Source organism: Asterias rubens, chromosome 8, assembly GCF_902459465.1.
Source record: "Asterias rubens chromosome 8, eAstRub1.3, whole genome shotgun sequence".
NCBI lineage: Eukaryota > Metazoa > Echinodermata > Asteroidea > Forcipulatida > Asteriidae > Asterias > Asterias rubens.
In genome coordinates this window covers 16,944,244-16,972,119 of record NC_047069.1, presented here as the reverse complement: position 1 = coordinate 16,972,119, position 27,876 = coordinate 16,944,244, and the positions used below count along the sequence as shown (strand labels likewise).

General features: G+C 36.0%; 1 protein-coding gene across 1 annotated transcript; it reads right to left on the bottom strand.

Annotated features, from left to right (window-relative positions):
- LOC117293644 (apoptosis-inducing factor 1, mitochondrial-like) lies at window positions 1-23,544 on the bottom strand. Its single transcript, XM_033776027.1, has 17 exons — window positions 23,335-23,544; window positions 19,599-19,738; window positions 17,611-17,773; window positions 16,778-16,899; window positions 16,021-16,151; window positions 14,794-14,884; window positions 13,679-13,763; window positions 13,139-13,215; window positions 12,526-12,634; window positions 10,611-10,655; window positions 10,107-10,169; window positions 8,560-8,654; window positions 6,141-6,281; window positions 4,687-4,829; window positions 3,040-3,193; window positions 2,129-2,284; window positions 1-1,564 (listed from the first exon to the last, which is right to left on the bottom strand). The coding sequence occupies exons 1-17, from the start codon at window positions 23,420-23,422 to the stop codon at window positions 1,487-1,489; spliced, it is 1,881 nt and encodes a 626-aa protein (XP_033631918.1). The 5' UTR covers window positions 23,423-23,544; the 3' UTR covers window positions 1-1,486.
- Between the last annotated feature and the right edge of the window lie 4,332 nt (window positions 23,545-27,876).

The following is a 27,876-nucleotide window of genomic DNA, read 5'->3' as shown; positions in this document are numbered from 1 at the left end:
AATATTTCAAGAGAAGTCTTTCACCATTACCTTCTGTAAACCCTGTAAGTTGGTTGTAAATCTGTGAACTTTTATATATTTCTTCTGTTTCGAAAGTGTCCATGTGACTTTAACAGACCCTAATCCCCCACAATCCGCATCAGGACTTTGTAGGATATACCGGTGCACAAGGCTATAATAACAAATACTGATCACAATTGAATTATAGATGTCATGAAGGTTGGTGTCTCTTACCACTTCAGGTAAATATTCACAAATAATCATTCATGGTTCAGGGCATGGTTTAAAATATCGTTGGTACAATGAAACCCTCGCGTGGCAAGTGTGAGTAAATGTGAGTATGTGTTCACAGTGAATCGCAAAACCTCGTCTGTAACCCATGGCCAATAATCTGCCATGGTATGCTGGATGTCAACACGCTCAGACTTTTCTCCAATTGAGCCAAATACAATGATAAACAATAGTGGCAGCCTGTCCTTTCATGTATGCCACATTTGTACAAAGGTCTGGAATCCAGGTATACACAATAGCCTTCGTCAAATCGAAGGTTATTTTCAGTCTCTTCTAACCCCCTTTGTAAAAGAAAAACAAATCACAGCAGGATTGGGGATTTTCTTTTGTGGATAAACAAGTCAGCCGTCTAAAAAACTGCATAAAGTTAAACTTGAGGGCGCTCCAACAGTGCTCCATAAGCCAATTAAGAAAATGTTGTGGAAAAACTGCCTAAAGTTAAACTTGAGGGCGCTCCAAAAGTGCTCCATAAGCCAATTAAGAAAATGTTGTGGAAAAACTGCATAAAGTTAAACTTGAGGGCGCTCCAAAAGTGCTCCGTAAGGCAATTAGGAAAATGCTGTGGAAAAACTGCCTAAAGCCTTGAGGGCGTTCCAAAAGTGCTCCGTAAGCCAATTAAGAAAATGTTGTGGAAAAACACCTTGAGTGAATAAGGACATCAACTCTCTTTAGAAATTTCCAAGTGAAACATTTTTATCAACATAAGACTGTATTCTTGTGTGCAAAGTATACCTTCGGTTTTTGGAACCCTTCCGTTCTTTAATACTATCCAAATGGGACATTATGCACAATACAACTAACCTTTGGATATTTTAATTTCAAAAGTTGGTGGGGTTTGAGATAATGCCGAAAATCTGGAGCGGTTATTTCCACACAGTAAGAATAAACCGTAATTGGAATACACAATCTGAGAAATTGAAATGTTTTTGAATCAATCTTTTTCAAACCACATTCCTCAGAAGGGAATTGTTTCTCAAAATGTTATACACTACCAACAGCTGCAGTGCTTTTTACCAAGTAAGGCTTGACGGTTATTAATTTTTGGTGTAATTACAACAGGTAATACCCTCCCTCTAAAGTAAGCCAAAAGATAATTAGCGACTGTCATTCTTTTCACAGAAGATGCATTTATAATAAAAATCTTTATCTATATTTGTATTAATACAATTTAATAGCTAGACTAGAAAAGGCTGTTTCATTCTTGCGTCCCGTGAATGTTGAATAATTTAGCGAGGTCACTGAGGTCACTGTATTCTTTTCCTTCTTTGATAACCTGCAAGAAGAAAATGGATTCAGAAAGAAAAATTGAGTACCACTGGCTCAATGAAACTGTTGCTCAAATTATCTAGATTGTTAAAATCAAGGATTGTTGGCATCTAGAGTAAAATCCTTAAAGGCACTGTAAACCTTTGGTAATTGCCGAAGACAAGTACTCTAACTAGGTGTATCACAACATAAGCATAACATAATCTGTCCCAGTTCTAACATAATGTGAATGAGTTTCCTTTAAAATGTTTAGTTTAATTCTCTACGCTTTATTTTTATAGAGCCTTGTGTAGCCAGCACCTCAAGTGGCCTTTGGAACCTAGTGATGGATGGGCGACTTCCATAAAAAAAAAAAATTAAAAAAAATACGAAAAAAGATTTGGACCAAAGCCGCAGCAAATGTTTGATTCTGGTCATCTATCATTCTAATTTGCATCAAAAATGTTTAAACCATGGATTTTACTGAGGATCTAGAGCAAAATTGTAACCAAGAATAACCTCACTAGAACTTCTTCATTGATCGTCATAGATTTCAAATTGTTTAATTGCCGATTTAATGAAATCTTCTTACCTTTCTTGCAATGGGCATTTTGTTGAAGACATTCCATAAGACAATACCGACCACCAAGTCATTTTTAAGGTAGAATACCACACCCTTCCCATAATCCTCTGCTGCAACAGGTGCTGCTACTGCAGGGGTCACATCTGGGACTGTCACATCAGCTACCTGTACGTTGAAATGTTTTCATACAATTAAAACAACAGGCTTACCCAAAATATTGTAATTTCAATTCAAGTGAAAGGTAGGGTCATTGATTGATTTTTTTTTTTTTTTTTTTTTAGTGGGGGGAGGTTTTTAACCAAAGTATGACCAATTTGTTTGCCAGATTGAAGATGTAAATTGATATAAATATTGGATGGTTAATTTCCTTATTCAAGGAAGTTATACAATTTACATTCGGACAATGAACACAGTTAATAATTAGTAATAGATAAAGGCAGTGGACACTATTGGAAATTACTCAAAATAATTATTATCATAAAACCTTTCTTGGTGACGAGTAATGGGGAGAGGTTGGTGGTATAAAACATTGTGAGAAACGTCTCCCTCTGAAGTGACTTAGTTTTTGAGAAAGAAGTAATTTTCCACGAATTTGATTTCAAGACCTCAGATTTAGAATTTGAGGTCTCGAAATGAACCATATAAACGCACACAACTTCGTGTGACAAGGGTGTTTTTTCTTTGATTATTATCTTTCAACTTCGACGACCGATTGAGCTTAAATTTTCAGAGGTTTGTTATGTTATGCATATGTTAAGATACACCAAGTGAGAAAACTCGTCTTTGACAATTACCAATACCAATAGTGTCCAGTCTCATACTATTAAAACGATACGAATGAGTTATTGTATGGCTTCTGTTATTATCTCATGCTATTTGAATTCATAATTGGAAATGAATGAATGTCACCAACTACTTACACTCTCAGTCTCTGATCTAATGCCCTCTCCGGTTTGTTCAACGACGGCTTTGGGCGTGTCTTTGGGCGTGGCTTTAGCGAATACACCAACCGTAGGTAGACTGGAATCAACAATCCCTATTGCTTCATACCCAACCTCAGGACCTAGATCACTCCTGGGAAATCAGCAATTTAATTCGAATTAGTTTTTTTTTAGAGTTAATACTGATTTGGCAATAGGAGACTTTCAGGACACAAGATGGCAGCAGACTTACCAGATCAAGTCATTGTTCTTGGTAAGTCTGTTGCGATCTAGCTCCACTGAGAGTCTGCTGCCACCTAGTGTTTCAAAATTCACCATTATTGTTCCTAAGCTGAGATTTACACAATTGTAGTATACATAGGACAGTCTGGGATGACTATTAGATCTAGGCAATATTATTATTAACATTAGTATTACTATTATCATTTACTTGACCAAGATAATCAAATCACAAAGAAAACAAAATACATCAAAGAAAAGTAATCAAGAAAAAATAAGAAAACATTTAAATAACTATATAATTAAATACGAGTAATGAAAATGGAAAACCTTAAAAAATTATCAAAACAAATAACTTAAACAAGAGAATAAGAAAATTAGGAGCAGAAACGGATTAAGTGAATGAGGGCGAAGTATGCAGGAGGGGAACAAGACCAATTAAAGTGAAAAGAAAAAACCCCCAATAGGAATCTGGAGGATCCCAAGACCAATCCATACACTAAGTTTGGAGTTGATATGGCGAGTCTTACTTGAGTAATCACATGAGTAATGATTACACAAAAACACACAGACACACAAAAACACGGAAGGACAAGGCAATCACGATAAGCCAGACTTCCACTTGCTTCGCCCGCAGGGCAAAAAAAGACGATCAAACTACAAGATAAGATGTCTGAGAATATGCTCACATAACAGCGAGGCACATTTCCTTGATTAAAGGTACCTCTACTGAAAGGAAATTCATACTTTGTACTGGAGTGTTTCAAGGGGCATCAAGGCAATTCCAGGGGGGCATAATGTCTAGCAACCTCATTGCTTCAGTAAAGTAGCAGCCCTACAACCAATCATTTTGAGTTTAAATTCCAATCAATTTTCCCAATTTATTTCCCTGTCAAGTAAAGCCTGGTTCATACCGGCGAATGCGATGCGAAATATGACGTGAATTTGACGTCACAACTCTGCCCTCTTTGCGATATTCGCTAGAGAGTAGAACACAACTCAATCCCTTTGATTTATTTAATGCAAATTTGTGACGCGCAACAATCGTATCACATTCACAGGAAGTATGAACCGGGCTTAACGATTGAAAACTCAGAAATATTTAACACCAAAGCGCAAAACAACATTTTTTAGTCTAATAGTTGTTAAATTTGCATCGGGGTAAAGAATATTCACAGAGTATTTAAAAATCTTAGGAAAGTACTGAGTATACAGTTACATTTAATTTAACAAACATGTATTTCCAAATGAATAAGCACTTAAGAAAACAAAACAAATGTTACAAGAAAACTACTAAGTGGAGGCATAACACAAGAAGCCGAAGCTTATAAACGGAAAGTTTTAAAACATAAAATTGGTGTATATATGGGTAAAAACCAAACTGAACATTTATGAAGTCATACTAACCAGAACATGGATTGATGCCAGTATGGTTTCTTGGCTCCTGTCATGTTTTCTCCAGCGAGTCTACCACTGACTACAGCATGATCATGGTGCTCTACTCGCCTTCTACCCAGCTTGATATCATAGAAACAAGCAGCATCACCAGCCTACAAATATCAACAGGAGGAAGTTATGTTAACCCTCTTACTGTGTGATCATTTAATATCATACAATGTGGCTTTGAATAGGGGAAGAATAGAGTGGGTATGAGGTTTTAATTGGCAATAACCTTGCATGGTTTTCAAAGATCATTTAAGACCGAGTCAGCAGTGTTTTGAGTACCAGGGTAAACGTTAACAGAATAATTCAAAGTACTGGGGCCAATTTCATAGAGCTGCTTAAGCAAAAAATTTGCTTAAGCACGAAAATAGCTCGCTTGTTTTACACATGTTACTGGCCAAAATTGCATGACATATACATTGCTTGTGACTGGTATTTAGCTGTTGTTTACTTAGCATAACAATTGAGTGGAGTCTTGGCCGGTAATCTGATTTTACAAAGCAAGGATTTTTTTGCTTCAGCAAACTTTTGTGCTTAAGCAGCTCTATGAAATTGGGCCCAGGCTTTTAAACCAGACGCAAAACAGGTGTGAGAAGATGCAGCAAGTAGGGTGTTGTGAGTGAAGGTACGTACAGAAGGGACATGTTAGAGACCTTCTGCACACACATACCAACAAAGTATCTGTGCAGAAGAGGCTTAGACATTATCAGGTCGATGAATAGTAATAACCATGTATATGTGGTGTGTGGTAACATCATGTTCATACCTACTTGCTGGGTAGATTATGTTGTCATGCTAAAATATTTTACTATCACGGAATTTAAATGATCTTATTACCCTCCTTTGTTTTATAAAGGCATCCCAGCTTACAAGCTTTGCTTTAATGGGCCATGCCTCCATACAGTTTTCAGTCTTGTTAAATCCTATTGTTTGTATTTGTATATTGTGTTTGTATGGAAATAAATGTTGATTGATTTGATTTGATTTGATTTGAATAGATTTTGGAGAAATTCATCAGACTTCTCTACAACTTGTGAGAACTGTCCTACTTATTAACTACTACCTAGCGGAGAATAATCTACTTAGCAAGTAGATATACATGGTGTTATTGCAAACCCACAATATACATGTACATTGGAACATCACCATGCAATGCCTCAAATCCCATAGGCTTAGACAAGTTAGAGTAAAAACATTATCAGCAGCCAATTTCAGGAAACGCTTGGATTAATCCTATCTCGAGTTAGGACGAGTAACTCGTCCTAACTTAGGATTAATCCTAAAGTCTGCATGCTACAGTGCAGGGTTGGGAATTGTCCTAAGTCCTAAGATTAATCTCAAATTTAATAGGAAGAGTTTGGTGAAATCGACGGCAGGAGTGTTTGAACAGTAATGTTTGAAGAGTAATAACTACTTACCACAAAGACCCCACTCCTGGCCTCCAGCTCAGCATTGACTCGGTACCCGCCTAAGTCATCATCAATCTCAAGACCTGAAGATTTTGCAAGGTCAACATTAGGCTGAAGACCAACGGCTACCACTATGTGATCTGCGTTCAACTGCAGTGAAAAAAAGGCAAATTGCATAATCTTAATTCATCAAATCTTTTAAACAAATCAATACAAAACAAAGAAGATTTTGCAAGGTCAACATTAGGCTGAAGACCAACAGCTACCACTTGGTGTCCTGCGTTCAACTGCAGTGAAGAAAAGGCAAATTGCATAGATCTTAATTCATCACATCTTTTAATCAATTTAATACAAAACAAGGAAGATTTTGCAAGGTCAACATTAGGCTGAAGACCAACGGCTACCACCATGTGATCTGCGTTCAACTGCAGAGAAGGCAAATTGCATAGATCTTAGTTCATCAAATCTTTTAATCAAATCAAGACAAAACAAGGAAGATTTTGAAAGGTCAATATTAGGCTGAAGACCAACAGCTACCACTATGTGATCTGAGTCAACTGCAGAGAAGGCAAATTGCATAGATCTTAGTTCATCAAATCTTTTAATCAAATTAATAAATAAAAACAAGGAAGATTTTGCAAGGGCAACATAAGGCTGAAGACCAACAGCTACCACTATGTGATCTGAGTCAACTGCAGAGAAGGCAAATTGCATAGAGCTTTATTCATCAAATCCTGAACAATAAATGGAAGAGCTGTGTGGGCAGAATAGAGATCGGGTTGGTTCAGTGGTTTCCACCTCCGTTGACCATAGTTGGTTGGGATCCCAACTCAGTTTTTGTTGTAATTAAAAAACATCCTTCTTGAAGAACCCCTTCTTGAAGTTTCGGCATATTGAGTTTAAAAAACGTTTCGAGACTAAATAATTCCGGTTTGAAAATGTAGATATTCTATATTTTGACATCCAATGATGTCACGTTTCAATTTTCAGTCTAAAAAGGTACAAAATAAAATATAATTTTACACAATTTTCATGTGAGTTTAGAGACTTGTATAACTTCTTCTTCACTTTCATGAGGACACTATCTATTGGAAAATGGATTTGACCTGAAGAGCCCCTCTTGAAGCATGCAATAGACCGATCCAGTAGGCTCCGCCCACGATGCGTGTGTGAGCAAGGACACGTGGGACTCTCCAATGCCTTTCTGCACAACTCTGCCGCGCGCGCCAAGATACGCACACGCATGTCGGACCTTATTTGTCGGACCTTCGTTGCGTTGTGATTGGTCAATACCAGACATGCCAACCTCTGGGATCACAAAACTGTATTCTGAAACCCCAAAACCTGTATTTTACATCAAAAACCTGTATTTTTGATAAAACACATGTAAACGTAGTTTTAAGCCCCGAGACAGGCAAAAAAGATAAGCAGCGTAGGCCATTAAGTTATCGAACAGCCTAATTAAACCAGTAAATAAAAAATAAATAAAATTAACAAAAAATAATTTTTTATTTTTTATTTTTTTTTAAGTTAAAAATTGGGCAGAGGTTTCCCTACGGGTGGTTAACCCAATGAAACGGGTTTTGTATGAAAAAGATCTTGATAAATCATATCTTAAAGATATTGATAAATCATACATCTTATTCATACAAAAACCCTTGGTAAATAAAAAACAAAATAAATTTAATTTCAATGAAGAAGACAACAAATAATCCCCAAAAGGTTTGGTTCTTGCATTTGGGGGCATAGTTCTTAAATTCATAGTATTTATACATCTTGCTTCAGGCGCTCTTTTGCGTCTTTATTTTGGTAAATTCTTTTGCAAACTCGATTCATTCACCATGTTTTTCGTCCGTTCTCTAGGCGACCGATACCATATAAGGGCATTTTTGACAACAGCACCCTCTGTTGTTCAATGAATTGTGTTAGACTGGTTCCCTGTGAAATCTGGACGTCAGATAAACTGGCATGTAGATTATGCAATTCAGGTTTGCGCTACTAGCGTGCATGCAGGGAATCTCTGTTGCACTTGATGCATGTCATATATGATGTATGTGTGTGGTGGGTGAACGTTGAAGGAATACCACGAATAGAGTTCACTGGATAATCATTGTCGTCTGTAAGTAGTCGGCCGAAAACTTTAATATTTGTGTCATTAAAAAATATTAAACTTGAGTTAAAAAAAGGGCACGACTGCCAACGGGGATAAAATTGTATTTTTGCGGTGGCGATGCTCAAAACCGTATTTTTTTTGCAAAACCCGTACACCCGTATTTTTTACAAAAAAACTACTAGTTGGCATGTCTGCAATAGGCAATGGGGTGGAGCTTAATGGATCGGTCTATTGGCAGAGCATTGGACCTAGCCAAAATCATCTGAATAACTACTAAATATTATCTGATTACCCTCCGGTACGCAATTTGCTTACCTTTCTACCGTTGCTAAGCTTGATGGTGACCTGCTCATTGGCTTTATCAAAACCAGCAGACTTCAAGAAGGCCCCAGGAACTACCTCTACTCCCTCTGTAGTAGAAATAAAAAGAAATCAATATAAACGTTAGAACAGGACAGGTACACATTTGAGTTAAAAAAATCAGACAGAGAAGGATGCGTTTTGCTGGCGACTGCTATAGGAGCAAAGACGACCTTTGCTGGCGACTGCTACAGGAGCAAAGACGAACCAGTGTCCAATATTGTTCTGTGGACCCCTAAGCATGGGAGGAGGAAACCTGGTAGACCGGCAATAACTTAATATACTGACATTCTCAAAATAGACACACGACTTGAATCGACAGATTTCAAGTCAGCAATGGGGGACAGGAAGGCTTGGGGAACCATCGTGATTCGAGACCACTCGACTTAAGCAAGCAAGTAAGCAAACATTTGAAAGTGAGCTCAATTAGTAGCAAGTATTTAGACAGGTTGTCTTGTTTTTCACGTCCTGTTCGCTCCTTCAATTTTTCTCTATTCTACCTTTTCTCCCCTCTAGCTACATCTCTCCTCTACAAGGCACTTTATCCAAACATTCTCAATTGTAAGAAAGTAAGGTTTTTTTTGGGGGTAGAAACCTCTTTTGTGAGCAGTGGTGCCAGGTGGCTCTGAGAAGAACAGGGCCCAATTTCATAGAGCTGCTAAGCACAAAAAATTGCTTAGCAACCAAATTTCAGCTGTTGTTTGCTCATCCTGAAAATCAGGTAGAAATTTAGTTGGTAATCTTGTTTCTATCGAGGCAGAAATTTCATGCTAAGCAAATTGTTGTGCTTAGCAGCTCTACGAAATTGGGCCCTGGTTTGTTCTGCTCAATGTTTCAGTCAGTGTGCTCTGACCCATCTGTAACTGGAAGATGATCTCTACAGAAAGCGGTCAGAGCACACCGACCGTAACGTCGAGCCACACAGAGCCACCACTACTAACAAAAGAAATTTTACATGGGGTCTCCTCAAACCTTACTACTAAGTTTTTTCAACCATTTAAGTTTTATTCCCAATTTTCAATACTTCCTTCCATTTGTTTACTAATATTTGAGACTTTACATTTTGACAAAAGACTATAGTTATAGTAACTTCTCAAATTAAAGTAAATAAATCGAAGGAATTTGTACATGTACAACCATGTTAAAATTTCTTTCATAAGAGGGTTAGCTCTGAGAAGTACCGATGTGATCTTGATGTTTGGAACATAAACTCTACTCATCTTCAGGAGAAACAAGCAGAGTCTGTTAATTGACACGTCAAGACCACATCAGCTCTTTTCAGAACCCCCACTCCTCCCAAAAGAGATTTTGACATGTTTAAGCCACAAGTTAACTAGTTTTTTATAACTTTTTAAATCAAACTTCCTTTTATTTTGTTACTTGAATGTTTGTTTTTTAAAATACAATGTGGGGTTTTGATCATACAGTTATGTTAAAGAGTTTGACCTAGCCTGACAAACTTATGCTTGGCTGAAAAAAAATCAGACAACACATTCACTTACCGTTTTTAACCTTCTTCTTTGTCCATTTACTGAGATATTCTGGTAGAACTCTTCCCATGTTTCCTATAAGATGAAAACCACACAATTTTTTTCAGAGTTAAGAATCTGTCTTGAATCTTGTCCTTCTGTCCTGGACTAAATTTCATCAACCTAAAAATGGTGCTCATCAAATATTTCTGCTAAGGGTTTCTGCAACCCAAACAAATGTATTGACAACTAGGGAGATTACCAAAACACGGCTAAATAGCTCAGATTTTAGAGAGCCAGAGAGCCAGCCATTAATCTGGAGGTCGTAGGATAAAGTCCTGCTCTAGTCAATTTGTTAAAACCCCAAATTATGAAATAATTTGCCCTGTAAGTTTCCCTTGTGGTTTATTACTTAATAAATATAGGAAAATAAGTATTTAACTTGATGAATTGTTCAAGGGCAATCAAAGCAAAACCGAAACTCCAAGACTAAGATTTAATATTTTACAGATTTACAGATAGGAATTCAACTTGTACCTTTTTCAGGGAAGACTTGTGTGACTTTCAAACCTGTTTCTTTGCCTAGATGGAAGAAATAGGAAAATAAAAAGAAATAAATGGACAGTTTCAAGAAAAACTCATTCTTCCGCACACTGTTATAGAATATGATCATAGTGCTTGTTTCTACAGGTTTGCAGAGCTATGTTAACATTGTAAAGCAATAAAGATTAAAGGAACACGTTGCCTCGGACCGGTTGAGTTGGTCTTTAAAAAACGTTTGTAACCGTTTTTAATAAAATGCACAATGATCCACACAAACACGCCTCGAAATTGCACGGTTTTCCTTTTACCAATGCGACCAACACGGTCGGCCATTTATGGGAGTCAAATTTTTGACTCCCATAAATGGCTGACTGTGTTAGTTTGCAAAGTAAAAGGAAAACCACGCAATTTCAAGGCAAATTTGTGTGGATCATTGTATTCTACTTTTTAAACATCTTTCTAACCATATGCATTTTATAACAAGCGGTTTATAAACGCTTTTTATAGACCAACTCGTCCAATCCAAAGCAACGTGTTCCTTTAAGTGTATTTCCTGAGAACACAAGTATCCAGACTGGGACTCCAACCCACACTTTCTTCAGTAGAAACTTGAGTCCAGTCTTTGGTTAAAGGGTCTATGTACTTTTGTAGAACAAAAAACACAATGTCCACAGATTTAAACTAAACTTACACAGTTTGAAGATAATGGTAGTATAAAGCTTCCCTGAATTTGCCGAGGTGCTGTAGTTTTTGAGAAATGAGTAAAACAATGTCATGAAAATAATTTTTGTCTCAGTGATTAAGAGACGAAAATTATTTAAGCATGTAAAAACGTATTTTCATGACATTGTTTTACCCATTTCTCAAAAACTACAGCACCACAGCAAGTAATATTTTCAGGGAAGCTTTTTACTACCAAGTTTAATGTAATCTGTGGGCATTGTGTTTTGTGTTACAAAAAGTACCCACATCCTTTAACGATTTAGTACACATTTTCAAACAACAACAATGAAGTCTTTATAGGTTTATATTTTTCACATCAGGATGAAGAATACAATATGTTTTTACCCATACTCCGATGAGTGCAAGCACTGTACTTTCCTGAACCCCCCCCCCCCCACCCCAAGTGCTTAATAAAATTGGGTTAAAGAGATGAGTTATTGTGATCTGTGGACATTTTAGCATTTGTTTTCATCCCTGATCCTATCTTGGATATTATGTGTTGATTCAAATGATTTCAAGTGATAAACAACGATGGATAATCTCTTAAAATGAAAACTGATCATCAAAATTCAATATTCAAAATATTTATCATGTTTATTGTCATGATAAAAAAAAAGCATTCCATTTGGTTTCTCTGTGTATAAAGAGAATAAATACAAGTAAAACCATGATACAAAATACAGCAAATATAGAAAGTCAAGATAAATATCCAAGCAGAGCTGAATCAGTTCAGACTCTCTAGCCAACCAGTTACTGAAAGGGAAGGTACACTATTGGTTATTGTCAAAGACCAGTGTTCTCACTTGGTGTATCTCAACATATATGCATGAAATAACAAACCTGTGAAAATTTGAGCTCAATTGGTCATCATGGTTGGGAGAAAATGATGAAAGAAAAAACACCCTTGTTGGATGAATTTTTGTGCTTTTAGATAGGAATAAAATACTTCTAGCTAAAAGTCTTTTATTGTTTTAGTGAGAAATTACCTCTACTTCAAAATCTATGTTATTTCAGAGGGAGCTGTTTCTCACGATGTTTTATACAATCAACAGCTCTCCGATGCGCTTTACCAAGTCAGTTTTTAAGTTAATATTTGTTTTGAGTAATAACCAAACGTGTACCTTCCCTTTAAACCACCTTCCCATCCAATGTCATCATTGGTGGAATCTAAATCAGTTCAACTTACCTCGCCTTCCAAGTGCACAGGCCAGCTCACTGCCTAGGAAACCACCCCCGATAATAACAATGTTCTTGGCCGTCTGTGTAATCTCATCTAGACTCTTAAAGTCTTTTATCTGTGACATGGAAAAGGCATGACGGGACTTATCAAATTATGCGGTTTGGCTATAAGCTCACCGAGTCAAGAATAATCATGGAGTTGGAATTGTTTTAGTGCTGGATGGGTGAATAGTGAAATTTGGTATTCGGTTAACCGCTGGCCAACTATCCAAAATTAACCAGATATTTGAATATTTGTTCCCGTAAACTCGACAGAAAATGGCATTGAAAGGTTTAAACAACATGGATGACTCCATGTTATTCATGAATGACTCCATGTTAATACAATTTAAAATAATGGATGAAAGAAAACTGTAAAACTTAATCTTGAGAAAACTTGTCAATGGTAAGTAAGCTTGCATTGCGCGATCGAGTAAACTCGACAGACAATGGTATTGAAAGGATTCAACAACATAGATGACTCCATGTTATTCATGAATGACTCCATGTTAAAACAGTTTAAAATAATGGATGAAAGAAAACTCTAAAACTTAATCGTTACTTATTTAAGAGCTACTCACAGTTCTAAATAATGTTGTTCTTTTTTCAACCTCCTCTCCTGCTTTCCGGATTGCTGGAAGATTTCTTGGTGTACCACCTAAATACCAAAAATATCTCATGGGTTTATTTCGGGTTTAGTTCAGTTTTATCATTAAAAATGTACCAGTGAATTAAAAGTAAAAGGTTAAGGCAACCTTTCCCTAATTCTTTATGTCTGAAATAGAAAAAAAAAAGTAAAAATTAAATGCTGTATTTTTTAGATTGATTTATTGGAAAACCACGGAAACTAGCTCTTATTTTATGAAGCAGATTTGACAGACAAAATGAATTTACAACGTTGTGTCACTTTATTTGCTTACAACCGTAGCCTTTTGAATTGCTAAAATAAGCAGTTGTTACAAAGTAGACACTACATTAAGGGCCAGCAAGTTAGTGGGCCCTTTGATTGTTTAAAGTAAAGCAGATGTGATGTACTGGATACTGTTCAATAAGCTAAAAAAACTTCTGCTTACAGGATTCAAGAAACTGCTTCATGTTCAGAGTAAGATATTAATATTTACCTGTAGCCAGGAGGCACTTGTCGTATTTGATGGTCTTACCATCGGCCAGGGTTAGTGCCTTCTCATGAACATCCAGTGAAACAACCTGAAAAACAGATCAAATGAAATCAATCAATTCAGTAACTAACGTATACATGTATTTACAGTGTTTTGTTTTATTTTATTTGGTATTGTTTACATCAATTTGTTTATATATTTTTATTTTATTTTTATTTTTTTTAATTTTATATCATTTATTCTTTTTATAATTTAATGTAGGCTTTTGCGTTTAAAATTTATTTTAAATATATTGTTACAGTCGTTCATGGTGGTCTGTTTCTGTTCCCAATTTTATTTTACTTAATCTTCAATGTATGCTTTAATTTTCTTTCCTAAGATGATTCTATTTTAATTGTTAACTTTGTACATATCAGATTGTTTTTATATAGGCTATATGAATATTTCTAATTGTTTTGTATCCTTTCCTGTAATTGGCGGCTCGTCCGCTGTTGGTTTGGTCAATAAATATACAATCCAGATTAATATCATAAATCCAACTTGAGTAATTTGACAGAGGGAACATTTCCAAGGGCCTATATTGCCTCTGCATAGCACCAGGGGTGGATTTCACAAAGAGTTGAGACTGGTCTTATCTCGAGTTAGGACGAGTTACTAGTCCTAACATAGGATGAGCCATACGTTTTGTATATCTCCTAGGACTAGTCCTAATTTAGGACTAGTGCTAAGTTAGGACTAGTCCTAAGTTAGGACTAGTCCTAAGTTAGGACTAGTCCTAACTCTTTGTGAAAGCGGCCCTTGGACCAATATGATATATCATCTCAAAATCCTGGTAATGAAAAAAAGAAAAATGCAAATAAATAAATATTGGAGTTTAAAAAAGTTATTTATCTACTATTTAAAATGAATAACATCACGGCAGGATATTTGGTCCCTGGAAAAAAGTAGGAACATTTTATTGGGCATGGTTGACCTACTTGTTCATAAAGGTGTACATGTAGGGTTTACTAGACTTTCAGGTTATTCAGTCTAAGTTTTGCTGATTTTTTCTTCAAAGGACAACAAAAATATCGGAAATCAGACAAGGAAGAATCTTGCTTGAAAAAGCTGCAAGTTACCTTTGCTCCCTTTAAGATGGCCACACCTCCATTCTCTCGTCCCATGAGGTCTGTTGGATTGCAGTAGAAAGACTCCGGCTCAAAAAGAATACTGCGACAAAATAAACAGATGATAAGAAATCAATCCTTAAAGGAAGTGGACACTATTGGTAATTACTCAAAATAATTATCATCATAAAACCTTTCTTAATAACGAGTAATGGGGAGAGGTTGTTCGTATAAAACATTGTGAGAAACAGCTCCCTCTGAAGTGACTTAGTTTTCGAGAAAGAAGTAATTTTCCACGAATTTGATTTCAAGACCTCAAGTTTAGAATTTGAGGTCTCCCGAAGTCAAGCATCAGAAAGCACACAACTTTGAGGAGGGTGTTTTTTTCTTTCATTATCTCGCAACTTCGACGAACAATTGAGATCAAATTTTCACAGGTTTGTTATTTTATACATATGTTGAGATACACCAACTGTAAATACTAGTCTTTGACAATTACCAATAGTGTCCACTGCCTTTAATCCTAACTATACCAAGCCCTGCAAAATTCAACTGATTGTTTCATTGGACTTTGTTTACTGAGGACTGCACTGGTAAATTGTTTGACATTGAATCTTAAGTGGCACTGCTGCGAAACCAAACAAAAGGCTAGTAATCCAAAGAGTTGCTTGCCTTATGGATGTACCGTTTTGTAGAGAAAGAGAAGATAAAAACCCATGTGGTTTTCACACTGTGGAATACAGCCTTGTGAGTTTGTTTACTCAATATTTACCCTGGCACACTGTGTACCCCATTGCACGTTTCAAGTATACCCAAGATTTTCCAGCTTACCCCTACTCCAGAGCAGGGGGGGGGGGGGGGCCTTTTCCCTGAGGATATGCCAATAAGCCAGGTCAGACCAGAGCCCAATTTCATAGAGCTGCTTAAGCAAAACATTTTGCTTAAGCAAAAAATTAATTGGTTAGTAAAATCAGATTGCCGGCCAAGACTCCACTCAATTGTTATGCTAAGTAAACAACAGCTAAATACTAGTCATAAGCAATGTATATGGCATGACATTTTGGCCAGTAACATGTGTGAAATAAGCTAGCTATTTTCGTGCTTAAGCAAATTTTTTGCTTAAGCAGCTCTATGAAATTGGCCCCTGGGGTAAGTCAACCATAGTGTGAAAAGGACTGCTGTTATTCTCTGGGGGCTTACCCTGGGAAAAGAGCAGTGTGAAAAGAGTTAATGACTGACCTTCTCTCTTTGCCATTCCACTGTGTGAATCTGAGATTAGCGATGGCTTCCTTGTCTTCACTAAACCACAATTCTTTAGAGAGTGGTGGCCTCATGTATGGTGTGTAATCCTCCTGACCTATCACCAACACCTGAAATACACCAATAAGAATAAAAGACCAGTTTACCAAACACATCTGGGGTATTAAATCAACACCTTAAATACACCAATACAAATAAAAGACCAGTTTATCAAACACATCTTGGATGTTTCATCAACACCTTAGATACACCAATAAGAAAAGAAAAAAGGTTTATCAAACACATCTTGGATATTTCATCAACACCTTAGATATACCAATAAGAAAAGAAAAAAGGTTTATCAAACACATCTTGGGTATTTCATCAACACCTTAGATATACCAATAAGAAAAGAAAAAAGGTTTATCAAACACATCTTGGGTATTTCATCAACACCTTATATACACAATATGAAAAGGAGAAGAGTTTATCAAACACATCTTGGGTATTTCATCAACACCTCAAATACACCAATAAGAAACGGAGAAGAGTTTATCAAACACATCTTGGGTATTTCATCAACACCCCAAATACACCAACAGAAAAGGAGACCAGATAATCAAATCTATGTTGTGTATTTTGGGTTTCGATCAGTATGCTTGCAAGCAGAGCAGATATTGTCATGTTTGTTACCACCTCTTAATTTGCAAATGTGTGATCTCAATTTCTTTCCATGAACCATGTTATTTTTCTTTACCTTTGCCTTAGGGTCGCTTGATCTTATAGCTCTAAATGCTGCAAATGCTGACGTACCAGCTCCGACGATGACATACGGGACATGCTCTGGGAAGACTGCTGGGGCAGGTACTGCCGGAGAGCCTGAAGAAAGAAAACACACGGTTTCAGTCAAAGTGCGACATTATGCAGTGGAGCCTCGATGCAAACTTTACATAAATTGTGGCTGCTAAAACACAGGACTTGAACTGCCTCTAGTTGCCAGTCAATCTCGATGGTATTTTCTAGAAGGTCTTTGGTTTTAATCCTACACGAGTAAATATACCTGCATGATTATTTTCACAGAACTTGAGAAAGTACTGAGTATACTATGCTTAATCACATCGGTGCAAGGGTAAACCAAAATAAACTTGTTATCCCTGATGCAAGTTTAACATAAATGCAGTGTTTATTTATTTGTTAATGCCAGTTTGCCCCAAACAAGGCTAAATGCCACTTTTAGTTAGGGTCTACAAGAAGAAAATATTTAGAATGATAATAACTCAAGGCAGCTGTGCTGAAGGTAGGAAGTCATATTTCTCTTAAGGCAGTCTAGATTGTATGATGGAGGGAAACATGCACCAGGCAAGGAGTTCCATAGAGACGCAGTACAAGGGCTCTGTTAGAAAGACTTTCTTTTACATCTACGCAAGTGTAAAATTCAAGCCTTGTTGTATTTCAATAACTGATAAATTGGTTAGTCTAGTAAGTAGAATTGAATCTCGGTGCTACCACAAACCAAAATTGATACCTCACCATGCAATGCCTCAAATAGCGTGGATAAATAAAATGTAATAAATAAAGTTGTGCAGGTACCTGAGTCAGCCTCATCAGCTGTTTCTGTGGCAGCCACTCCACGTTCTTTGCTTTCTGTAGCAGCAGGGCTGCTTTCAACTTTAGCAGGGGTAGTTGGTGCTACGTCAGCAGCCAAATTTCGCTCTGGCTGAAGACCAAGTGTGATCAGATCCATCTTGTACACCTGCAAGAGGGTCGAATGAGGATAATTGATAATTGGTTTCTGTGAAGAAACACTAGGGTCTTTTCTGGGGAAATGATAAGCAGGTATTTACATGTAAAGACACTAGACACTATTGGTAATTGTCAAAGACCAGTCCTCTCACTTGGTGTTTGTCAACATGTCCATAAAATATCTAACCTGTAGTGGTCGCAGTTGTGAGATAATAACGATAGAAAAAAACACCATTGTCAGACGAAGTTGTGTGCTTTCAGATGCTTGATCTCAAATTACTTCTTTCTCGAAAACTACATTACTTCAGAGGGAGCTGTTTCTCAAAATGTTTTATACTATCAATCTCTCCCCGTTACTTATTTCCAAGTAAGGTTTTATGCTAATAATTATTTTAAATAATTACCAAAAGTGTCCACTGCCTTTAATCGAAAACAAATGTAAGAACCCTGAAAAACATTATACAAGCCCAGTAGACCATAAAAAGCAGGGCTCTAAATTAACAGAACCGCAGGCCCAAAGCCAGTGATTTTATCAATACCCCGTTTTTCAACTTACTAGGAGTACCACACTAGTGTAATATAAACAAATTAAGGTTAAAGGGTATACATGTATGTACTTTTTCCTAACAAAAAACACGATGTCTACAGATTTACATTAAGCTTACACAATTTGAAGATTAGGATAGTAGAAAGCTTCTTTTGAAATTTTACTTACTGAGGTGCTGTAGTTTTTGAGAAATGAGTAAAAGTAATAATTTTCGTCTCAATTTTAGCATGTGAAAACGTATTAACCAGTTATGCTATGGTTTTGGTCTACTATCATAACTGGTTACAGGATTTTACATGCTAAAATAATTTTGGTCGTATGAGACCAAAATTATTTTGCGACTTGTTTTACTCATTTCTCAAAAACTACACAACCTTCGTTAGTAATCTTTGAAGGGAAGCTTTCCACTATCATTATCTTCAAACCCTGTAAGAAGAATGTAAATCTGTGAACATTTTGAAAAACGCGAACCCTTTAAATTGATGACTTCGAGTCGTGTAACATTGCGCTTGGGTCGAGTAGCAAGGCCTACTTTTAAGTATGCCTTGCTACTCAAACATAAAGTGCTTATTCAAACATACCATACAGATGTTAAAACATGAACAAAATTCTATGGGCTTGTAAAATTGATTTTGGTCTTGTGAAAATGTTAAGCTACAAGCCCTGCAGTTTTGAGTTTTTCAAGTCAAACTTAAATAAAATGCGTCCATGAAGTGGCAATCCCTAGGCTGCTGTTTGTTTTTATACATATTCCTCTGTTTTTCGTTTATCTTGGTCAGATTGTGTTTTATTTGTCAGTCTTCTATTTATCATATTGTTTTGTTTTTTAAAGGCAGTGGACACTATTGGTAATTACTCAAAATAATTATTAGCATAAAACCTTACTTTGTAAGGAGTTATAGGGAGAGATTGATAGTATAAAACATTGTGAGAAACAGCTCCCTCTGAAATGATGTAGTTTTAAAGAAAGAAGTAACTTTCCACGAATTTGATTTAGAGACCTCAGGTTTAGAATTTGAGGTCTCGAAATCAAGCATCTGAAAGCACACAACTTTGTGTGACAATGGTGTTTTTTCTTTCATTATTACCTCGCAACTTCGACGACCAATTGAGTTCAAATTTTCACAGGTTTGTTATTTTATGCACATATTGAGATACAGCAAGTGAGAAGACTGGTCTTTGACAATTACCAATAGTGTCCAGTGTCTTTAAAGCCTGAATAAATGTATTTTATAAACAAATAAATTAGTAAATGCTTGGAATTGTAACAAACTTTAAAAAAACTTACAAATGCTGTGATGCCAATGAATCCAACAACTCCACCAATCATCCAGAGGTTTCCATACTTGCCGACTCCTTCAACGGACTCTGTTGCCATAAACCTCAGGGGTCCAGGCTGTGACAACCTCTTACCTCTTGGGAATAAAGCTACAAAAAAAAAATAATAATATGGAAAATGGGTCAAAGATGATGCACAGTCAATTCAGTCTATCCAATTCTCCTTGCTGGACAAAAAATATTTCCACTTTATGCTAAGTAGGCTACAATACAATGGTGATAATAAATATATTTAATCTTGAATTTTGTACCATTGTATTTTTACTCTATTTCTGCCCATCAAGCACATAGACTAGAGGGAGTTCAGTTTCGTTTTCTCAAATTTATTCATAGGACACTAAATAATGGCACTGTTTATAACTTGGATTATCTTGACCTATGTAAAATGTACAAACTTCCACCCCTTAGACAGAGAAGAATATTGAATGACTGTCTATTTCTCTACAAATCTTTCCACAATCATTTTAGCAACACTGAGTTCAACCCCTTTGCCTTACATGTTCCTAACCGTAATACTAGACAGTCTGTTAAACACATCTTATATGTGCCAAGGAATCGGGTAGATGTGACAAAGCGTGGCTTTTTGTCAAGGATTTACTCCACATATAATAGTATCCATGGTTCTTGTGATGTGTTCGGAGCCCCTTTCTTTCGTGGTCAGGTTTTGAGTGCCATATCCTCTTCCAGTTTCTAATGTATACATGTATTTACAGTGTTTTGTTTTATTTTATTTGGTATTGTTTACATCAATGTTTTTTTTTTGTTTTTTTTTTCCCTTGTCTTTTTATCGTTTATTCTGTTTATAACTTAATGTAGGCTTTTGCTTTTAAAATTTATTTTAAATATATTTTTACAGTCGTTCATGGTGGTCTGTTTCTGTTCCCTATTTTATTTTACTTAATCTTCAATGTATGCTTTAATTTTCTTTCCTAAGATGATTCTATTTTAATTGTTAACTTTGTACATATCAGATTGTTTTTATCTAGGCTATATGAATATTTCTTATTGTTTTTTTTTGGTATCCTTTCCTGTAATTGGCGGCTCGTCCGCTGTTGGTTTGGTCAATAAATATAATATATATTTTTTACGAAGCATGGACTTTTAACCTTGATACTTTAAAATAAAATGTGTTATGCACTTTTGGTAATGTTTCTGTATAAAGGGGTACAATATAAATCTATCAGGCTCACCCGCGACTCAACAGTATCACGACTGTCAACACGCGTGCCCCAAACCATTTGCCAACAGTACTACAGAACAAAAGTACTTTCATTACAACACATACACGTATGATGTACTTGTAGGTAGCCCATGTTCGACTCCTCTGTTGCATGCAACACGAGTCCAGGGTATAAAAGTCCCTTAGCATTGCACAAAAATTTAAAACCTAGATTTTTCATGTTTTTACCTTATTATTCCTTAGAGGAAGCTGAACTTTTACTGACATATTCCTTGTAGCCGAAACTATTGAAAGGTTGAGTTGAAAATTGTTGATTGTGATCCTTTGATGACAATGTTTTGTGAAAATAAAATTGAAATTGATGCCTGACAAGACTGCCATAGACATGTCCTGAACTAACTTGCTTGTAAACACGTTCTTGCATTGATCGCTACCGCCCTTTTTTTTCTTTAATTTGCGCAAGCTACAATTTTTTGGGTGCAACCTTTGTTTACTTCTTAAAAGAACGTTGCAGATGGTTTTCAAGGTAGCGAAAGATTTTGATACCAGTGGTGCTGGGGCCAAGGATACGGAGTGGATTGGACCGATTTATGGGGCTACATCTTACTTACTTCTAGAAACTATAAGGCTCCAGGCTCCCCTGTGAGCCTTATATAGGGGTCTCATATTTTGGGCCTTTTTAACGCTATACGTTTTTCAAATCAGCGTTGATGGGTGAAAGTTTTACGGCCGTTAGCAAGCCAGAACTGTAGTTTCCTGTGTACTGTACACCAAAAGCTTTCCCCACCCTACTCAATATACATGTACATTCATAATGCTTGTATTTCTTTTTTGTTGAGTGAAAGTTAAAAAACATCGTCAAAAAATACAATTTTCTGCTCGGTACTTACTGCTGTTTTCCTGCCGCATCGCACGTTTTTTGACTTCTCAATAATCCTCAGCGCTTTATCTTTTGGTCACTCGACCACCAAGCGCTGTACACCAGCCTACTCGCCGAACTGCCAAGCCACCACCGAGTTGGACTAAACCATTCTATGAAACGGGTGTTACAAACCCGTGTGGCAGTGCATGCGCTGTTTGTTTACAATAATATCCGATGTTCAAGCATAAAGCGCCCACGCACTGCCGCACAGGTTTGTAACACCCCTCTCACAGAATGGTTTAGTCCTGAATATAAGTAGGCTGCATAATGAGAAGGCAAAGACGTGCGATGCGGTAGAAAAACAACAGTGAGTACCGAGCAGAAAATTGTATTTTTAGACGATGTTTTTTAATTTCACTCAACAAAAAGAAAATGCAAGCATTATGAATGTATATTGAGTAGGTTGGGGAAAGCTTTAGGTGTACAGTACACAGGAAACTTCAGTTCTGGCTGGCTAAGGGTCGTAAAACTTTCACCCATCAACGCTGATTTGAAAAAGGTATAGCATTAAAAAGGCCCTAAATATGAGTTGAGACGCCTTAAATAGTTTCTGGAAGTACATATCTTACTCAGTTCTCATTTGATTTTGATTGAGGTAAATTAGATATTAATTAATTATTACTTCATACAGAATGAAAAGTGGTGGCACCCAGACCATACGGAAACTGGAAACTTTTCTGATTAAAATATGATTTAATTTCCTCTGGGAGACTGTTCTGTTAGAGTTAGCATTAAATTTAAACTTCAGTCTGTGGGGTTGCACTAAATACCGACAACTCACGACCCCTCACGACAACAATTTTTAAATGCACTTTAACAGATTATTTGAACATAAGTCGACCGTTAAATATATGCACGAGAGTCATGTTCACCTAAATCATTTTCAAACTGTTGAAAAAATTGTATTTTTAATTGTAAAAAAAGGTGTTTTTTATCTGAATTTAGTAACGAACGGTCATATCCGCCATGTTGTCTTTCGACGCACTTGGAGGATTCTATTATACCGCAGGGGGGACACAATATGCAAGATGATTATTTACCTTTTTTAAAATATATTTCAAGGAGTTTAAAACAATATTATATTTAAGTTTCCCCTTTTAACTTCGAATTCCATAGTGGCGGCTTAGTTACTAACAAGAAAGAACAAATCAGCAGCTAAAACCAAAACGAAAAAATAAAAACTCAGCCCTCAGAAATTACCTCGCCCCCTGCGGTATAACAGAATCGTCCAAGTACGTCAAAACACAACAAGGCAAATTTTTCCATTCGTTACTAAATTTGGGGTAACAAACACCTTTTTTACAGTTAAAAATACAATTTCTTCAACAGTTTGAAAGTGATTTAGATGCATATGACTCTTGTGCACATATTTAACGGTTGAATTTCGTTCAAATGTTCTGTTAAAGTGCATTTAAAAATTGTTGTCGTGAGTTGTCGTGAGGGGTCGTGGTGAGTTGTCGGTATTTAGTGCGACCGAGTCTGTGTGCAAATTAGCGTCCGGAAACTGGGCCCTCTGATGTGTCTCTTCCACATTACTTACAGTTGTTAAAAAAATATATATAAAAAGTATTTATTTATATTCACCATCATTTAGCTGCTTCTTCTTCAAAGCCGACGAGAATGTCCTCTTCAAAGGCGTACACCCCTGCCAAATTGATCTGCATTTATACATTGTTTTCCGGTTTAAAAGAGTCCGTTTAGTTCGGTAGTGATGGTCCTGACTGACGACTTGGTTTGGTTTCAGAGCGAAGCAGCCGGTGTCGAGTCAAACCTTTACGGAAAACACCGGTCACATCTGGTCCGGTTACCGGCGCTCTATCTACAGTATCAAAGCACTGTATTTGTAATTCTGCAAACCAGACTAGTTCAAACAACACGTGTGTCTAGCGCCCTCTGTTGTTTAAATTAACAGCGATCTAACTTTTTTCGCTTGCGCATCGCGCGCGCGCTCCGACGATATCGATAAGGGCGCACAGGGCAACTCCCCCCCCCCCCGTGCTAAAACAGAGCAACTTTTATTGTATTTACGGACAATATTATTGTTTTATGAAAACAATAGCTATAGATAGATGAATAAGGATTCCACCATTGAAGATTGAAGATTGAAGAAAGCGAGCCATAATGATGACTTTCTCATGATTATAAACTTGTTAAAGTCGTAATGATTTAAGACCTACAAACTAGACGCAATAAGCTATATTAATTGCCAATTAGACAAGTGCATGGTTATTTTTGCAGGCGGCTTGTCAAAGAACTATATGTAGGCCTTTCCAATTATGAATATGAGTTATATAAGTCATAATTTATGACTTCTCTATGTTCTGACAAAGTTGCATGGTATTATTTTGTTTTTGCTGAAAGAAATTTCACAGAGGGTACTGTTCTGTTCAGAAAAAAACCTAGGCCTACAAAACGTTGCGCTATGTTACAAATTAATGTTTGCACCTGATGAACATGAATTGACGTTCAACTTATTTTAAAGTTTTTAGTTAACTACCACGTGACATTGGCAAATTTGTTCTTACTTTATTAAAATTAAACATTTATTTGATATGTTTAATATTATTTTCTTTTATTTGAGATTTTCTTTGATGATAGCCATTTCCCATTCACTAAGACTGTAACTCCCAACTTAAAAGCAAAGTATTGATCCACACAACAACAAAAACACTGATGTCTTTGGTTGTCTTATTTGAATTGCAAGTGTTAATAAAATAGACCCAGCTTGCCTGTTCTCTGAATGTTATTCATTTTTCTTTCTTCCTTTTAAAGTGTAGTTTGAAATATAATACATTCAACTTAACTGTCAAATAAAGCCAGTTAATTTTTGGAGTGGGAGATGTTTTGACAGGTTGGATACAGTGGGGTAACAAGAGGGAGGTGTTCCCCCCTAGAAAAAACATATGATGCAAAAAATATCACCCACCTTAAAGTATGCCTTTGAAAATGTCTGGTTAATACCACTTGCTAGACAGTAAAACCGATTCCCTCAAAATACCTCACAAGAATTACACTTGGACAAGAGATAAAACTAAGAAAAGGGACACAAATAGTTAAAAAATATGACATGATGCTTTATTGTTAGTTGTTATTACAATAAATTATTTCCAAGGTTGCATCAATGATCTAATAGATGCAGTGACTGTTGGATTCTTTACATTTCAATGATTTTGTGAATCAAAGCACTATAATAAAGATCAATACATGAACAATCATTTGCAAAGTCTTAATCTTTCATTTCAATTAATCAATGATGCATTGAAAACAAAATGTCATCGCTGCATACCAGTACTCCATACCAGTTGATTGAACATTTCAATCAAAATATAGAAATTTGCATTGAAATATATGCCAAAATATATTTCATTTATAATTTTCTGTGTATAACCAAGTTTTGCAGATTTACAGTAGCATCACTCTGACCAATGTCAGATCCTTTTTTCCCCGTCTTTCTTTTTTTCTTTTTTCAACTAGTTGAAACTTTTTTCATTTTATTTTAATTTTTTTTTTATTTAAAAAAAAAAAAAAAAAAAAAAAAGTTGACTTTAAAAAAATACAAAATCTCCAGACTCCGATGACCGATTGAGCCTAAATTTTCACAGGTTTGTTATATCATATATAAGTTGTGATACACAAAGTGTGGGCTTTGGACATAACTGTTTACCCAAAGTGTACAATGGCTTTAACGCCACAAAGTTATTACTGTCATACAATAAGATAGTTGTGGACATGACATGTCAACATAACATTAAATGCTTTGAAGCACTTTAAAATTTTACAATTTTTAACTAGGTTTTTGTTCTTATAAATTTGCAACATAAAACGTTCAAGTAATTTGGACATGAACACAGTCTTAAAAACCTTCAATTAAATTTCAGTAAATATGTGAAGCTATTTCAGAAAAACCCCCCAATTAATTAACAAGTAAAAGATGGAATGTATTAATGTGTTTTAAAAATACTACATAATAATAACAACAATAACAAAATTTCTAGAGTACTAAATACTTTAAAAGTAAACTTCGAGTTGTGATTCTGATAAAGAATGTCTCATAAGTGAACTTAATGAATAAAACCCAAGTTTCACGACTAGGACTCGAACCCAGACGCTACTAATAAAAAACACCAGAGCTTGAGATACTTGGTTTTTTTTTTTGGAACCAGTAAGCCCATTCATCAATTATAGATTTATACATGAATGTGTAAATTGGGTAACAAAAATTTGGGTATTAACGGTAAACATTCAAGTCCTGTACCAATTTATAAACCAGCAAACTGGCTCAGTGCAGTGTCATTCCCCAATGGCATTTAGGGGTAGTACATTAGCCACGTTTAAAACACTTTTGGCATTGTATAACTTACTTTGGCAGGGCAACATCTACCAGGTTTAAGTCCTGAGGTTGCCACAGTTTGAGTGATACCACAACAAATCAAGGAACTGAAGAAAGGTAACTAATTCAAAGCTAAATATCAACAATTAGAATTACATTCGACATAACAGGAACAAAGTATCCAAAGTAATATCCCTGCTGTGTCTTGGACCAGCAGAAAGACCCATCGTAGCCCAGCACAAAGGGCTTTACAAGCCACTACTGATAATTTCAAATGTAGCATAACATAGAAAACCTGATCATGTTGAATACAAAAAGGTTTAAGCTCTTTACCAGTCAAGGTGACAATCTGAATCTTTAGAAAATTGGCAGTATGCATTGAAAAAGTTGCACAGTGATTGAAAAAACTAAAATATTTTGACAGAATTTCTCACGGTTCACAACATTACATATATGACAAATCCCAGTTTTCTTGAGTACAGGCCTTGAGTTACACAGGGGCCATGTCCTCTGCATCCCTGGTCTTGGCTGTGGTGCTCTATCAAAAGTTTTCATTAGACTTTAGGATTTTATAATGGAAGTACTCTTTGCACATAGAAAATTGCCTTGCCCTACTAAAGATGACACTCCAGGCCTGCATTGTATACACAATGTAACTGAACATTCTTAATTTACTTGTTGACATGAATCTGGGGAGGCCCCTCATGTGAGTGATTTAAAAAGACAGACTCTGTTGAGTCCATCTTGATCTGGGGATATCGCATAACGGCCCATCACAAAGTTTGCTTCCATTTTTAAGGAAAAATGTACATTAGGACAAAATAAATACTATTTATTTCACTTTACTTGATCCTTTTTAAGGAAAACATAACAAAAAAATGACAAAATATACGTCATTTACTTCATTTTCATCAACAAATTTTGATCCCTTTGTAAGGAAAACTTAACCATTTGACAAAATAGATCTTATTCACTTCAATATACATGTACTTCAAAGTTAGATACCTTTTTAAGGACACACTCTTTGGTATTTTTTAAATAAAAAATGCTTGTAACACATTAATGTGAAAAGTTTAAATAAAAAAAGTAAAAAACTTAAAACTTTAAGAGGGTAAAAATACCTTGCTCATTTTGTCCACAAACCAGGTTGTAACCAGTTTGATTCTTAAGGTTTCTTCATCATCATACTTTATAATAATTACAAAGTGTCTGTAATTTGAACTCAGTAAATCTAACTCAACAAGTTGATGTTTCCTGAATAACTTGAATATTAAAAGTATTCAAACAATGAAAAACGATAATGACAGAACATTTTAGTTGATGGGAACCAGAGAGTGATATGCAAATCATGCCTTTTGAAAGACAAAGCTAAGCAAATGTTCAGAAAAAAACTAATAATAATGAGGATAACCTGACGCCCAAAACCCATCACCAAAACATGTATGCAGCCAATATGAATGTTATTCCTGTGAAACTAATAGCTCCTAACAGGTAAGTTCTGAATTGTGGAGCTCTGAAAAATTTCCACCCTGCAAACAAACCCTCATAACTAGAGCTCTGTATCAGTGTACAGCACAGAAAAAGAGGCCACACATCAGGTAAAAATCAGGTTATTGCAAAAACATTATGCCACATGTAAAACCATTTTAAGTGGGTTGAAAGCATACCTGATACTGGCTTATTGTGTTAAAGGAACATTACAGAATTGATTTTTGCTAACCAAACAGCTGCTGGCAGTGTAAGTACTTTATGTAATCCATCATATACATAAACTGATAAACCTGTAGAAGTTTGTG